Below are 16,937 nucleotides of genomic sequence, written 5' to 3' on the forward strand. Positions count from 1 at the left end.
AACTGTCATCGGAGAGTATTCAATCAGAAATTCCAGAAATAAACAAGTCATAGTCTCAAGAATCTTTTATTACAGCTTATGGTTATAATTACACCATTTTACTGTGAGTTACTGCAGTTAATTTCTTACTGTGCCTAATTTAAAAATTACATCTTAACATAAGTGTGTGCAGAAAAGCCAAATATAAGGGGTTTAATATTGCCTTTGGTTTCAAGCATCCGCTAGGGTTTTAGACCAGGTCTCTTTAGATGAATGGGTGACAGCTGTAGCCAGCCTTTTATTTCATAGATGAGAACATAGACATCCATCAATCTGGGGTCATCTGGCACTTGACCAATCCCTTGATATAATTAAATCCCTGCTTCTCTTCCATACAGCATTCCCAGGACTTCCAGCTCCTTTGGCTGGTGGCCACACTTGTCTGTCTGGGCTTATATCCTTATTAGCTACCCAGGGAATATGATATGGATCGTTTTCTTGATGGAGTCTAGTTGGAGATAACACAGCTGGGGGGCTCCTGAGAGGACCTGGGTACATTAGGGGGCAGCCTGTGAACTCAGCAATGCTGGTTTCAGAGTGACCGCAGAACCACTGGAAATCCTACCTGGAAGGGGGTGGTTAATTAGCTAATCTTCTCCCTATTACTCATTTTAAATTGGTGGCTTCTCAGGACATTTAGAGGTGATGCAATGATGAATTCTCATTAGCCAACACAATGAATTCAGTGACCCAGGAACACAGTGATAACCTAGTATCTGATATTCTGTTCCTGCCCACAATGCTGGGAGTTAGGAACCAGGGGGTAACACAATTAGCACTATTTCCACTTGAAAAAAATGCCAACATTAAGGCCAGAGGGGTCAATTGCATGGCTTAAGGTCCTGAGACCAGTACAGAGGAGCTAGGACCCAAACCCAGGGCTGATGGAGTTCACTCATGGTTGTTGAACACAACTCTCATTATTTATCAAAAAATCAGTGCATCAGCCAGCAGCCCAATCTCTGTGTTTCGTCCTTCCATTTGTTTTACATAGCTGGTACCAGTGAGGGCAAAGGTCATTCTTCCTTCTGCCAGAACTGGATAATTCTTGCCCCATGCACACAGACACAATGTTATACAAGAGAAAAGCCAACAGTAATGGGTGGCATTCACTGTTTCCTAGACACTTAGAGTAGTGCCATTAGATAAAGAATGCTCAGTTACATTCCAAATTTATTTGTCATCATTTTGAGCTGGGTTGATGGGAGACGAAGGTGACTTTTAGCTCAGGCACCCGCTGTTCTCCCCAAATATCAAGGACTGACATTTGATGCCAGTATCCCCAGTCAGCTTATAGATGTCACACTTCTATACATCCCCATTCCCAGGCCCAACCACCCTATGCACACTGAAGAGAACTTTCATGCTAGTGAGATGAGACCTGCACTGTACAGGGAGACCTGTGTATCCAGATGTTCTCTATTCCTTGTAGAGCCAATGCTGGCCTCTGGGTGGCCAAGTCCCTGGAAGAGGTGCTGTGTATCTTGATTCCTCCCACCTGTATCAGTTTCCTGGCAGGCACCCAGTGTTCTGCAGTAAGAGTCTTGGGGTGCCCTTGAGGGCTTCCTGGTGTTGATAATGGTGGCACATAGTGGGTGTGCTTTCTCTCCCGCAGCCAGAAACATCTTGCAGGGAGGTGAAATCTGCTACCCCTCAGATGAAGTATTCCTTCTTGCTGTTGTCCCCGGCGTCCTGGAGAGCAGGGTCACATTGCAGGGCTGCATCGGCACTCTCGGCGAACTCTGTACCTTTGGCCTCATTGGTGTGGTAGGTGCCCTTGTGCCTGTACATGTACCGGAGCATGAGGAAGAGGAGGCAGACCAGGACCAAGGCCACTGCAGTGATCACAGCTGCAAGAGGGAGACAGGATGCAGGTCAGGTTGGGGCAGTGCAGCAGTATGACTTTTTCCACTGGGCATAACGTCATGCCATCTTGGAGTAGAGTGCACCTTGGCAAGGCCAGGTAGCCATGGCCAATCAGCGAAATAATACAGCGGTATCTGGGTCTATGGAACTACTAACCTTCCCTAGTTGATAGAGGATCACCTGGGGAAAAATAATCTCTATTTGTTATCTTATGTCTATGCACGATTGAGCATGAATGTTATTAAAATCAGATTCATCATAGGAAAGGCCATGTGTAGTATACAAAGGCTCACACAACCCCAGTCCATCAGTCAACATGAACATTCACCCAGTGACTGACCAAAGGTGAGCTGAACAAGGATGACTCCAATGAATGTGCCAAACCGGACTTTAAAAAATCCTGTGAGGTCTTAATCCTACACAAAGAACTACAGGTAATGGAAGAAAGCTGGTAATGGGAGAGGTGGCCTTTTCCAAGGAAAAGTACACTAATTGGTTGGCTGGTGCCCAACGGTCAGCCCTGGAAACATACATACAGGTAACATTGTATGAACTAAACAGGTTATATTTAGGAATATACATACATATATATGTACAAATACATATACACAGGCAATAAAAATGAGTAAAAATAGAGGCCACGAATTTAAAGGAGAAGGGGGAAGGATATATAGGAGGATTTGGAGGAAAGAAAGGGAAGGAGGAAATGTTGTAATTAAATTATAATCTCAAAACAATTCACCCACACATTCCTAGCATCCAATTCCCCTTCCTCCTATATCCACAAAAGGAAGACTCAGGCAGCAGCCGGGCACCCTTGTACAAATCTTGCTCAGGACTCACTGTTCTCTCATGGAATTCACACTCTGTAATTTTTACTTTGCCTTGGAATAAAAACCCTTGTGGGTGCTTATCAACTCTCCCAATACCTTATTTCTACAGAGACCACCAGCAACACAAGTTCTTATATTAGCTTGAGGTTGAAGGGCCCATAGAATGTCAGGCTTCACTTCTTCAGGCAATCCCATTTCCATATAGGAATTTCTGCGTCCAGACTAAAAGTCCCAGAAAACTAGGAAGAACTGGTTACTCTCCACAGAGTCCACAGCGGGAAGAGACAAGGGTGACTGGGTATGGTATGATATGGAGGGGGGAGGTGCTCTTTGGAGACCTGTCCCTATCCAGCCTGAACCATTCATTCTTGGGAGGTGAGGATTTCCAGGTCTCCAGGAAGAGGTAGACTTGGCCAATCAGTGGATGACATGCCCCGGTCAATGTCAAAGATGCATTAGGTCCCAGGAAGCACCCAAGTAGAGCAGAACTGGGGGAAGGAGGGGTCAGATCACTTAGGGTCTGGAAAAGGGAAATAATTCAGAAGGGTCAAGGGCAGTAATCCCATAGGAGTTTCAGATTTGCTCATTAGGTCTGAAGCTGTAGAGTCAAACTATCTTCACTTAGAACGCAGGGTTATTGGAGTAGTCTCATTTGTATGGAACGATTTCCTAAGCTCCTTATGACTGTCGCAGGAACACTGTGCCTGTTAATACTTCCTGAGAAGAGGAAAATCTTGGGGTCCAAATGACAACAGAATGATCAGCTAGATGAAATCGTCAGGTGTCTTTGATGGCTTCCCGTGGCTTCTTTATTTTTAACTGAAGATGATTTCTGAGCTAGGTGCCAGCTAGTGAGAAGAGTGGGTCACGAAAAAGGGAGCAGGGCAGGACACCTCCCAAGCTTGGTTGCTCTGGAGCCACCTGCCCAGGGTCCAACCTTTAGGATGGAGGTGTGAGTCAGGGCGGTGTGAGATGAGGGAGATGTGAAGTCCTCGAAGCCTAGGTTAGCCTGTCTACTTGTACCGCAAGCCTGCTTTACAGAGTTAGGACACATCTGTTAGCTGCTGCTTTTCTTTTCTCCTAAAAACCAGGCAACCCTCCTGTAGTCTCTCTCAAATCCAGCCATGGGGAGGAGTAAGACCTCGAAATCCTCACTAGCAGTTGAGTCCTCCCCACTCCCCATTTGCCTCTGGGAGCAAGCCCAGCTGATGCCCAGAACTCTGACAACCTTGGATTATAACCCTACTTTTATCTAACGCCCTCCCGCTTTGTAACTCGTAGCACACAGACTAGGTCACATGGTATGAACTTATCTCTACCTCCTATCATCAACCCCCAAACTATAAGAGTCAGAAACTGCTTGTTTTCTGGAACTGAAGGCTCTCTCCCTTCAGAACCCCTATCACACTATACATGGCACCTCTCTCCCAATGCCTTCCCACTCCAGGGCCTCTCATGCCACGGTGCTCTGACTACCCTACCCTAAATAAAGCTCTTCTTTAGAGGACTTTGTCCTAATTTCCTTTTCTACTAATCTGTTTTTATCATTTTTTTTTAATTTATAACACACAGGTGACTCATTCTCCAGCCTGAGCCACTGGGGATCCAAGGTCCAGAGAACGGATGTCTTTTGACATGTGTAACAAGCCCCTTTTTGTCCCTACTACCTCAGGCACCATATGTGACATTCCAGCCAGGATGGGAGTGTTCCTTTCCATCCTCAAAGTCCCCTCCGGGGGCAGAGACATACAGTTTTTGTCAACTAGGCACATGCCTACACACACACTCTCATCTGAAGAACTGCCTTAACCAGACTGGCCTATGGACATGTCTATGGGGCATTTTCTTGGCTTCTGCTACCCCGAGGGTGGTTCCATCCCATGGTAGGTGGCCCTGGTCTCTACAAGAAACAGCTGAGCAAGCCAGAGGAGACATGCTGGTCAGCAGCTTTTATCCGTGGCTCCTGCCTCTGGCCCTGCTGGAGTTCCTGCCCTGGCTCCTCAGTGATGGACATGGAAATATAAGCTACATAAACCCTTTCCTCCCCAGGGTTCTTTTGGTCAAGGTGTTTATCACAGCAACAAGAGGTAAACTAGGATAGGAGAGAAGCACCAGCCACAGCCGCCCCCTTTCCACCCAGCGCCTCAAGCCAGTTCTGGTCAGGGTCTTTCTTGGCTTCCAGAAGGGCATGCCATGCCAAGCTCACCTGCAATGATGGCAATCTCCATTACGCTGTAGGACATCCCTGGGTCAGGCTCTGCGGACAAAAGTGAAAATGTATGGTGAGAAAGGAAGACTCCCCACAATCAGAAGCACCTTGGCCAGGACGCACCCCATGACCACTTCTGAGCAGCTTGGTGATTGCCTGCATGGGGAACAGCACAGTGCACACAGACCTCTCCTGGAAGGCACAGACCCCGCTCTGCCTGGCTACTGAACTAGGCTGAGAACACCCCGTGAATCCCAGGGCACTCCAGAACCTTGTCAGTTCCCCATTAAATTCCAGCACAGAAGCCCACGCCCACACCTTATAGATGCGTGGTTGACTTTTCCCCCCTGGATATAATATGTTCACCGTCTTGGAGTGGAGACTACCTTGGCCAGGTATCCATGGCAACTCAATGAGCAGAAAAATACAGAGGTGGCCACATTTGTTTATGATAATGGCAATGGAGCTTTTGACATCCCCTAATAGAAGGAGGGAACAGGTCTTAGGACCCTCAACTGAGATAGCCGCCATGACTCTCTTCCGGCTTCTCCCAGCTACAAGTGATTGTTGGAGATACTAGACCACACAGGACACAGAAGGTTAACCGAAAGTGGACTCCATGATACAGTTCACCATCCAAGACGTGGTGCTACAACTGATGCACGCGCATGCGTGCGTGCGTGCGTGCGTGCGTGTGTGTGTTTGGTATATTATATGTTTGTATGGGTATGTACATGTTTGTAGGTGGGTGCCTGTGTACTTTGTGTGTGTGTAGGCCACAGTTCTTTCTTGGCGACTTCTCACTGTATTTTTTGGGACAGCATCCATCAGAGAACCTAGAGCCCACTGACTCTGCTAGGGTGGCTGACCACTTAGTTGCGTGGCTCCTCTTCACCCTGCCTCTCTAGTGTTAGGGTTGTAGACACATCCTAGCACACCTGCCCATTTAACATGAATTCTATGGGTGCAAATTCAAGTCCTCAGGCTTGCACAGTGGGCCCTTTCCAGCTGAGCCATCTCCCCAGCCTCGGATGTGTCTGTTTTGGGGTTATCCACACTCCTGTAAGTAAACTTTCACCTATGCGCTAGATAAGAAAACCCCCCAAAAAGTCACTGGTTGGCCAAGTTGGACTTGGATAGAATCATTACTTTGGTCTGCCATTGGAGCCATATCTGAGGCAAATAGACAATTGTTCATTATCTCCTCAGGAAAAGTAAATGCAATGCCACTGCATCCAATCACAGAGGCCCACATTGGCCAGACACTCAGTCGGTTATCTGTGATGGGATGAAGATCTGCACCACTGTCTTTAACATGGACCATTTGATGGTCTGCTCATCCCAAGTCTGGCTTTGTTGTTGGCTCACACCTACTACCGCAATGGCCTTCCTGAGAGATGCTGGCCATCATCAGCCATTTCACAGGTTAAACACTCAAGCTCAGGCATGTGATGGTCACACAGCTCATTCAGTGGCAGGCTGGCGCTTCATTACTCAATTGGGGGTATACTTTCTCTCAGCTTTTCCCTGTGAGCACTCTCCCCCAATCCAGATCTTCATATTCACTGTCCAGTGGGGAAGGCCCATCCTATGGAGCTGTCCAAGTTACTGAAGTTGCTGCTAGTGTTTTTCTGCGGCTTTTGGATCTGGCAGAAGGGAACTTCCTTTAGTGGTACCTCTAGCTACTACAAATGATACCTCCTCTTCTTGGAGACACGGGAATAGATGATTTGTTAGACTATGGATATAGCAGTACTAAATTAGAAATCTCACTACACATTGAAGCAGAGACATTCACACCAGGCTCAGGTAATCATGGCAATTAAAGTGCAATGAGATCTTTCTCCCTGGGCAGTTTCCATGTACATGCCTCGATCTGATAAAACACTGGCTGCTAGAGTCTGGCGGGGCAGTGGGTAGCACAGAGCCAGGAAAGCAGCCTGGGGTCAGCGCTGACCTCCAGGGTGGGAGGATAAAACCAGACATTACAGATATCGAATTAGTAAATGGACAGAGTACATACCCAGGGGTAGGGCGGGGCTACCAGAGCCCTAAATTTAGTTCAAAGTACTCACAGCCCACAAGCAGGAAGAAACAAGTTCAATTGGATGCTGGACTCTGGCCCAACATTGACAATAGAAGCCTGAGACTGAATATGGAGCACAGAGTAGGTTCTGAATAAATATTCACCCAACACATGAATGAGTCCACGGACACATGAGTGGATGGTATGTGTAGCTGGATTTTGGACTATTCTTGATTACCAGTGCCTCACAGATCAGTAAGCAAGAACAACATTTGCTTAAGACGGCATAGATGGCTAAAATGCTCCAAGACCGGGTTCTCAGCACTCAGTGGATTTGCTGATCTAGAGTTCAAATGCCTGCACAATCCTTCCCAGAACACACAGTCAGATCTGTCACAGCAATACTCCATGAACCTGATTTCTGTCTTAGGGTTTCTATTGCCGTGGATGGTCTGAGACTGGGTGCTGCCCACTTGGTAAATACTGAATAAACATCCAACTAAGGTGTGAATGAATGCATGCACATAAGAGCAAATGGATTTAGCAGCTGGAGTTCTGTGTGATGTAAAGAATATATATATATATATATATATATATATATATATATATATATATATATATATTTAGCTCACAGTTCTGGAGGCTGGGAAGTTCAAGAGCTTGGTGCTAACATCTGCTGAGGATCTTTTTATTGCGTCATTAAACAGCAGCAGGAATCGTATGGTATCCTGCAATGTTATCCTCCACACAGCACAGCCACCACTATGGAAGCTGTGACTAATTGCAAGGGACCCCCAAGATTGGGCTTGTTGACATTTCCTCATAGAAGTAAGGAATGGGGAGGGTCATTGGAGTCTCACCTGGATTCCAGCCATTCCCTCCTGCACCCCTACACTATCTATATGAATTTTCTAAGTTCATGGTGAGAGCCTGGGACTCTGCAAAGCCAGACTGCCAAGACAGGTATCTCTGTCATGGAAAGACATAGTCCTGTTACAAGAAGACACAGGACATCATGGAGGAGGTAGACTTGGGTTCCAAAGGTCATGTCTGGAAGGGCATCCTTCCCTGTGCACCTGTTGTGGTTTGAATGAGAAATGTCCCCCATAGGTTCATGTACTTAAATCCTTAGCCCCCTGCTGGTGGCACTGTTTGGGGACATTATGGAACTTTAAGGATATGGAGCTGGTGCTGGAGGAGTGCTTCAGTGGGGCAGGCTTAGAGAGTTTACAGCTCCACCCCTCTTCCAGTTCTTACTGTCTGCTTCCTGTGTGCTGTTCAGATATGGTCTCTCAGCTTCTTGCTCCAACATGCTGGTCTGCTGCCATGCCTCCCCAACCACTGTGGACTAGAACTGTAAGCCAGAATAAACTCTTCCCTCTATAAGTTGCTTTTGGATATGATATTTTAATCACAACAGAAAAGTAACTAATGAGTGCCACTTGAAGTCTTGCTCAGAAGGTTCTTTGTCAAGGATTTGTTCCCAGGAGGAACAGGTAAGAAAGGCCATGATGTCATAACTCACAACTCAAGATTTAGGTGCCCAGGCTCTTCACGTTTTTCTGCCATTATCCTTGTATCCTCTTCAGAAATATTTTTACACCACACACACAAAAGGCACTCACTTTTACCTTACAACCGATCAGCTCCCTTGAGCTATAGTGTATACAGAAAAGGAAGAAGGCTTTGTGGCTATTCTTCTGACAAAGAATAAAACAGGATCCCCTTATCCCAAGTCCAGGATGACAGCCTTATTAAAAAAAAGTGAAGGATGGGCAATGTGGAGTCACTTCTATTGAATAGGGTTCTCCTCTAGGGAGGAGACTGTGTTAACTGCGGACTGGGAGGCAGGCAGGCAGTTATTAAAGGCAGTAAGGGCTAGGGTGACAGTTCAGTCAGTGAAATCCTGGCCTCAAAAGCATGAGGACCTGAGTTCAATCCTCATCAGCTGTATTAAAAAAATAAACACCCTAAACCAACCAACCAACCAACCAACCAACCAACCAACCAACCAAAAACAAACAACCCAGGTGTAATGGCATCTGCTCATAATCCCAATGTTGGGAAAATGGAGACAGCTGGATTCCTAGGGCTCTTTCCTGGTCATTCAGCTTAATGCACTTGGCTGCAGACCAATGAGAGACCGTGTCTTGAAAACAAACAAGCAATGCCAGGTACCCAAGGAATGACAGCCAGAGTTGTCTTTTGGCCTCCACATGCATACATTCACATGTGTATACCTACACATGCATGAACACACACACATACAAAGAAGGTGCCAAGTGTTGTCTTACACTCATGGAGTACTGTAAACAAAGAAGGAAGATGCTGTATGCCCCAGCTCCAACCCCAACAGACATGTCCTGCATAGCATTTCTAGGAACTCAAATTTAAAACGACGGAAGGAGTGAGAGGATTCCAGTAAAGCTTTGATGGATGTCCGGCTCCTGGTGAACTGGGGGACCAGGAAGCTGCTGGAGCTAGATCAACACTACACTGTTTATGCTTGTGGAAAGCGGGCTAGTATTATCAGATAACTGAATAGATTAGATATCTGGACAATGCCAAGGCCACCAAGGAGCTTGGTATATTTGCTCTCCTTTGGAGAAGGAGGAAGCCCACTTGAGGAGCAGCTGGTGTGGCTTTGACACACAGGAATCGGGGACCTGGTGGCTTCTCATGTGTCTCTCTGTCAAGCTGACTGATGACTACAGTGAAAGGGAACCAGATTGTCAGGTGGGAGCTGAAGCCAAGGACAGCAGATGGCATGTTACAGGGAGTGATCCAGTGTCCGTGCTTAGGAGAAGCCAACCTCCCTGGACACAACCAAAAAAGGCTGAGCGCCTGGCAGTGAGCAGGATGGAAAGTGGGGAATGGCCAGTGAGATGGCTCAGTGGGTAAAAGTGCTTGCCACCACCAAGCCTGATGACCTGAGTTCAATCCCTGGGAACCACATGGTGGAAGAAGCAAACTGGCTCCTGCAAGCTGTCCTCCTGCCTCCACATGTGCTCCAAGGTATGTGTGTACACACACACACACACACACACACACACACCCCACACACACCCCACACACACCACACACACACACACACACATACACACACACACCACACACACACATACACACACACACACATACACATACACACATACACACGCATACACACACACATACACACACATATACAGAGTAAACCACAAAATAAATAAATAAAACTCAATAATTAAAAAAAAAAAGAAATTCAGGGCATGTTTTGGGACTATGAGAAAAGAGATGGACCTCTCACTCTGGAATCCAGCAGAAGCTTTGCATCAACAAAACAAGAATTATAGCACAGTTGCTAACTTCTTACAGCCTTTCTCTTTCCCTGCTATAAGCCTGTAATTCTTTAGAAATCTCACGGGAAAGGCCACCTACAAGCAAAGGAAATGTATCAAACTATTTGTGCAACCCTAGTGGTCACTGGTGTGTAGCTAGAGTTTTCCTGCAGGGCAAATCTCTATCACCTGCCAGTCCCGCAGCCACTCAGACCCAACCAAGTAAACACAGAGACTTATATTGGTTACAAACTGTATGGCCGTGGCAGGCTTCTTGCTAACTTTTCTTACAGCTTAAATTAATCCATTTCCATAAATCTATACCTTGCCACGTGGCTCGTGACTTACCGGCATCTTCACATGCTGTTTGTCATCATGGCGGCTGGCAGTGTCTCTCTGACTCAGCCTTCCACTTCCCAGCTTTATTCTCTTCCTTGTCCCGCCTATACTTCCTGCCTAGCCAATGGCCAATCAGTGTTTTATTTATTGACCAATCAGAGCAACACACTTGACATACAGACCATCCCACAGCACTGGTGTGTACCTTAGGAGTTTACAATTCCATCCAAGACATCTCCAGACCAGCTCACTGGTCTCTCTTAGCAAAAGACCAAGAAGGAAAAAAAGAGTTTCTTAGCAATCTTTAGAGATTAACTTGAGATCCAGTAAAAGGATATGTATAGTACGATAGCTAAACTTGGTTCTCAATTCTCGACTTGACTGCATCTGAAATTAACTAAAACTCAAGCAGCTGCACACATCTGTGAGGGACCTTCTTAATAAGACTAGGCAGGAAGACCCGCCCAAAATCTACACCTTGTGGCATCCAGGAGGAAAGGGCATGGAAGAAGGAAGCTATGCCATTCACCCACTTGCCATCACTCTTGCTGGCAAGTCTATCTATTCTGTTGCTGCAGCATCCTTCACCAACATTAGAACCTACTTCCTTGGGATTCCAGTGTAGACTAAAGATCAGCAGCTTTACAGGAATCCTCTAGGACTCCAGTGCCAGATCGGAACTCCTGAGATATTCAGTCCTAAGCGACTACAGGATTTTTAGCCTCTCCAGTGTGAGATAGTAATTATTGGGACTACCAATGGAAAAGGAAAAACCCTTTAAATATACATATTCCTGCTATCAGTTCAGTTCCTTTAGAGACCCTGACTAATACAAGTAGATAACACTACAACAATGAATCATGACTCACCCTTGAGAGATTTGAGAGACTTGGGAATCATCTTACTTCTTGTGCATCTTTGAGAAGCCCACACTGAGTGGGCTCTCGGGTGTGTGTTCTTCTTGAGTACCCTCTTTTCTTCTAATCTCTATGCTTAAGCCTATATAAAAATACCTTTAATAAAATCTCCTCTTCATTATCAGCTACTCCTGAAATTCTTTTTAGTGTCAACAATGTGAGTCCGGGTTTTGTCTTAATCAAGGACCAGAAAGATATAGGGGATTTCCTTAGGCTGACGAGGGTGGCAATGTGGGACAATGTTGCCCTCCCCCACTGTTTCACTATGAGAATTGGTTGGGTTGTGAATAGCAAAGGAAGAGATTACTGCTTTCATCATCTGTAGAGCATGACATCTAAGCCCTATGCAGGGAAGTGTATTAGAATAGTTTAAGGTGTGTTACTTTTGTTTATGTTGCATTTGTTTAACTCTGTGAAGCTGTGTTACTGTGCCTCTCTAAAACACCTGATGATCTAATAAAAAACTGGCCAATAGCATGGCAGGAGAAAGGATAGGTGGGGCTGGCAGGCAGAGAGAATATATAGAAGGAGAAAACTGGGAGAAGAGAGGAGGAGGACTCCAGGGACCAGCCACCCAGCTACACAGCAAGCCATGGAGTAAGAGTAAGATTTTTGGAAATAAGAGAACGGGAAAAGCCCAGATGTGGTGGTATTGTGTTTCCCAAAATATTGTGCACCTTAATAAACTTATCTGAGGTCAGAGAACAGACAGCCACTAGATATAGAGGCCAGAAAATGGTGGCACTCATGCCTTTAATCCTAGCATTCCAGAGGCAGAAATCCGTCTGGATCTCTATGAGTTCAAGGCCACATTGGAAACCACCAGGCATGGTGACACACGCCTTTAATCCCAGAAAGTGAGCCTTTAATCCCAGGAAGTGAGGGCAGAAAGCAGAAAGGTATATAAGGCGTGAGGACCAGAAACTAGAAGCTTTAGGCTGGTTAAGCTTTTAGGCTTTTGAGCAACAGTTCAGCTGAGATCCATTTGGATAAGGACTCAGAGGCTTCCAGTCTGAGGAAACAGAAACAGCTGAGGAACTGGTGAGGTGAGGTGGCTGTGGCTTGTTCTGCTTCTCTGATCTTCCAGCATTCACCCGAATAACTGGCCTCAGGTTTGATTTTATTATTAAGACCCTTTAAGATTCCTGCTATACCCAGAGGCAAAAGGTAGATGGAATAAGTTAAGGAAAGCTGGCAAGAAAGAAGCCTCATAAGTATTATTAAGCCTCTGTGTGTGAATTTATTTGGGAGCTGGGCGGCAGGCCCCTGCAAAAAGAGAAAAAACAACAACAGGAAAGGAGTTAAATACTCTTGGATGTTGGTGTCCTTCTCCAGTGCCCCCACCTTGTCTTTCTTGAGGTGGGATCACACCCTGGGGTGGTATAAAACTGTTCCTGTCAGTGTGCTCTCCTCTCGGAGGCTCCGCTCCTTCTTTGCAAAGCGAAGGTAGGAAATCCTGAAGGGCAGGTAATGATGCGGCAGGTAACGATGTGGGAGATAGCTACTTCTCACCCCCCAGGTCAAGTGTGCACACACAAGAACACCCGGGGGGGACCTGGAGAACCTCAGATCATTGCTGCCTCCACCCCAAGACCCTAGGTAGTCAGTGATGGGGGGCAGAGGACTTGCAATTCCTTATGAGTGTGGGGGGGTATGGGGGAGGGGCACAGCAGAGGGCAACCTAAGCTGTCATTTTCCAGGATCCATCCACCTTGCTTTCTGAAACAGGGTCTTTCATTGACTTGTTTAGGCTAGGCTAGCTGGTTAGTGAGCCCTGGAGGTTCTCTAGTCTTCTCCTCTCTGCTTCTCTGGTGCTAAGACGACAACCATGTGGCACCATACGTGGCTGTTTTTAAACATGGACTCTAGGGGGACCAAATTCAGGTCCTCATCTTTCAAGGCAAGCACTTCACGGACTGTACCCTATCCCCACCTGATCCGAGAACTCACAATTCTCATATATTCTCAGGTGCTGCTGCTGCTGCTGCTGCTGCTGGTGTTGAAGCCCCAATCTAAGGACCACCGAGCTCATGACTGTGCATCTATAGACCGCAGGGCACAGTCCAAGAGGGTGACATTTACCTTCAGTAAATAGGCCCGAAGGTCCCCATACTCTCTTATCAAACAAATATAAGATCATATCACACCTCTCTCCACCACAACTCTTGGCTAGTGTCTCCTTTTCAGGAACCAGCTAATGTCACTGAAAACCTAGCACAACTGAGGACTGAGAACCTGTCACCTGCCTGTTCCTCTACCTGCCCCTGTAACTGTGGCTGGGGGCCAGCGAGAGGGGACTCTTGTGCCTGACTCTGGTAATGCATGTATCCTTCTGATCTTATGAGATCACAATGTTTTCAGCCTTGTTCTCTGGAGGCCCAACAAGTCCTCAGCTGAGTACAGATGCTAAGGGACTGCTGTGAGACCAATGAAGGAAACCACCACTGCTGATTACAATGAGACCAATGAAGGAAACCACCACTGCTGATTACAGTGAGATCAATGAAGGAAACCACCACTGTGATTGCAGTGAGATCAATGAAGGAAACCACCACTGCAGATTACAGTGAGACCAGTGAAGGAGATCACCACTGCTGACTACAATGAGACCAATGAAGGAAACCACCACTGTGATTACAGTGAGATCAATGAAGGAAACCACCACTGCAGATTACAGTGAGATCAATGAAGGAAATCACCACTGCTGATTACAATGAGACCAATGAAGGAAACCACCACTGCAGATTACAGTGAGATCAATGAAGGAGACCACCACTGCAGATTACAGTGAAACCAATGAAGGAGACCACCACTGCAGATTACAGTGAGATCAATGAAGGAGACCACCACTGCAGATTACAGTGAGGCCAGTGAAGGAAATCACCACTGCTGACTACAGTGAGATCAATGAAGGAGACCACCACTGTGATTACAGTGAGACCAGTGAAGGAGACCACCACTTCTGATTAATTTGAGGGCAGTTGAGCTATGATGATGAGGTGGGGAAATGCTTCCCAAATGACAAAGGAGACAGATATCCCTGGATGTTATAAGGAGCCAGGAGGGTATTATTCATCTCTGTCAGCATTAGCCTCACAGTTCTGAGCTTCTTAAGAGATGGAAGACCTAGACACACATGTTACAGCTCCATCTAGGCTTCCAGAGAGAGAAGATACTCAGGATGCCATGAGATGCTCTTAGAGACTCCACCTGCTCAGCCCACATCCTTGCAAGGTCAGCACACTTACCACACACAGGACAGACTAGTGAGTGAGTAGCAACTCAGCTCTGGCACTTAGACCTGTCTTTGGGGAGTGATGAGGTGTTTATATTTTTTTCCCACATTAAAGATGGTTGTTCAGCCACGTAGGATTATTGTTAGTATGTGCTAAGGACCAAGCTCAGTGCCTAGCATAGGTCAGATCATTTGGATATTAGTTATTACCTCTGGCAATAGTGCTGTCATGACTTGGGTTAAGATGGTATGTTGGTTTGAATGAGAATGGCTCCCGTAGGCTTATATATTTGAATGCTTAGACACTAGGGAGTTGAACTGCTTAGGAAGGATTAGGAGGTTTGGCTTTGTTGGAGTGGGTGTGGCCTTGTTTATGTCACTGGGGGAGGACCTTGAGGTTTCAAAAGCCTGCAACCAGGCCCAGTCTGTCTGTCTGTCTGTCTATCTGTCTGTCTGTCTGCCTCCTCTCATTTGCTGCCCGTGATGCAGGATGTAAAGCTCTCAGCTACTGCTTCAGTACTATGCCTGTCTGCCTCCCACCACAATGGTCATAGTCCAACCCTCTAAAACTATAAGAAAGCCCTCAATTAAACACTTTATTTCATGAGTTGCCTTGGTCATGGTATCTCTTCAAAGCAATAGGACAATAATTAAGCCAGATGAGATTCTGAAAAAATAGGCAAAATCAGTATTTTTACACAGCATATGGCAAATCTGTTGCCCAAATGATGAAATATATCACTCGAGTTATTGATTCTAGAGAAATCATTTGGAATGGAGAAAAAGATCCATGTTCAGGGAAGTGTGCTGCGGTATGGTTTGGAAACAGAAAATTGGGCACTGAGGAGATACATCAGTTGGTAAAGTACTTGCCATGCAATCATGAGAATCTTAGTTTGATCCCCAAAACCCAAGGGAAAAAAAGCCGGATGTGGTAGTGTTAGCATGTAGTTGTAATCTCAGTGCTAGGGAGGCAGAGACAGGCAAATCCTTGAGACTTGCTGGCTGGACATCCAGGGCAGCAAGAGACCCTGTTTTTAAAAACAAGGTAGACAGCAAAATGTTAAAAGAGAGAGGCAAAACAACAGCTGTGTTAGGGGAAGATAAAACACTCCACCCCGCAGGGAAGCTCGTTAAGCTCAGGGTGTCCACTACTCAAAAATACTTAAGAAAGTCCTAGAAACTGACCAGATTCTCTAAGCCCCTCTCTCCCCAGGTGTATATAAGCAATAAGGACCTGTTAAAGGGTACTATTGGGCCAGCCGAGCTGCCATGAAGAGCTGACCCACCTGGAAGAGGCAGAGATCAGGCCAGATGTCTGGAAGAGGCCCAACCAACTGAGGCACCTGTAAGGGACTCTTCCAACCTGTTGAACTTCCTGCAGGCTGAGCAGTGGGCTCCAGGTTTCCGATTTTCATGAGCTGTCACCCATGCTGGTGTGGGCTTTTAGTGATATAGCTGTCTGTAAGTCATTTCTGCTCCTGTAGGTAACCTCTCACCCACATTCATGTGAGTAATCCCAGTAACACTCATTCGTTCACCAAACTGGACTTGGGTGGTATCCTTACTTTGGTCTGTTGTTGGTTTCCTGTCTGGGGTAAGTAGACTTCTATTCAAGTCTCCCCAGGATTAGTGTCACACAGCAACATGCATGTGCATGTGCATCTCCCACATGCGCGCGCGCACACACACACACACACACACACACATATAGACACACAAAAATAAAGTGTGTGTGTGCATGTGTGCGTGCGTGTGCGTGTGTGTGTGTGTGCGCACGTGTGCGTGTGTGTGCGTGTATAAGTGATCAGAGTGCAGGTACCTGCAGAGGCTGAGAATGAAAGATCAGAGCTAGAGCTGTAAGTGGTTGTGAGCCACCCAACAAGGGTGCTGAGAACCAAATGTAGACGAATTTCTAAACAGTCTTATTAAATAAAAAACTCAGAGCCAGAAATTGGGGTTAAAGCCTGAAAGAGATCAGAGGAATAGGAAAAGCCACAGCTAACCTCACCTCACCAACTCCGCAGCTTCCAAAAGCGACCTACTTCCTGTCTACCCACGCCTATATACCTTTCTGTTATGTTCTCTCATTTGCTCTCTCAATCCAGCTACATTACTTCCTCTTCCTGCCCAGCTCTGTCACTTCCTGTCTG

The 16,937-nt window shown here is 46.3% G+C and overlaps 1 protein-coding gene across 1 annotated transcript in view; it reads right to left on the reverse strand.

Moving 5' to 3' along the window:
• Positions 1–964: 964 nt before the first annotated feature.
• Gypc (glycophorin C (Gerbich blood group)) overlaps positions 965–16,937 on the reverse strand; it is a 43,719-nt gene continuing 27,746 nt past the window's right edge. The window contains exons 2-3 of the mRNA XM_059246241.1: positions 4,945–4,995; positions 965–1,889 (exon numbers count right to left, since the gene is read on the reverse strand). Coding sequence (XP_059102224.1) covers positions 1,693–1,889; positions 4,945–4,995 — 248 coding nt within the window. The 3' untranslated portion in view covers positions 965–1,692. The remainder of the gene's footprint in view (positions 1,890–4,944; positions 4,996–16,937) is intronic.

Source organism: Peromyscus eremicus, chromosome 19, assembly GCF_949786415.1.
Source record: "Peromyscus eremicus chromosome 19, PerEre_H2_v1, whole genome shotgun sequence".
NCBI lineage: Eukaryota > Metazoa > Chordata > Mammalia > Rodentia > Cricetidae > Peromyscus > Peromyscus eremicus.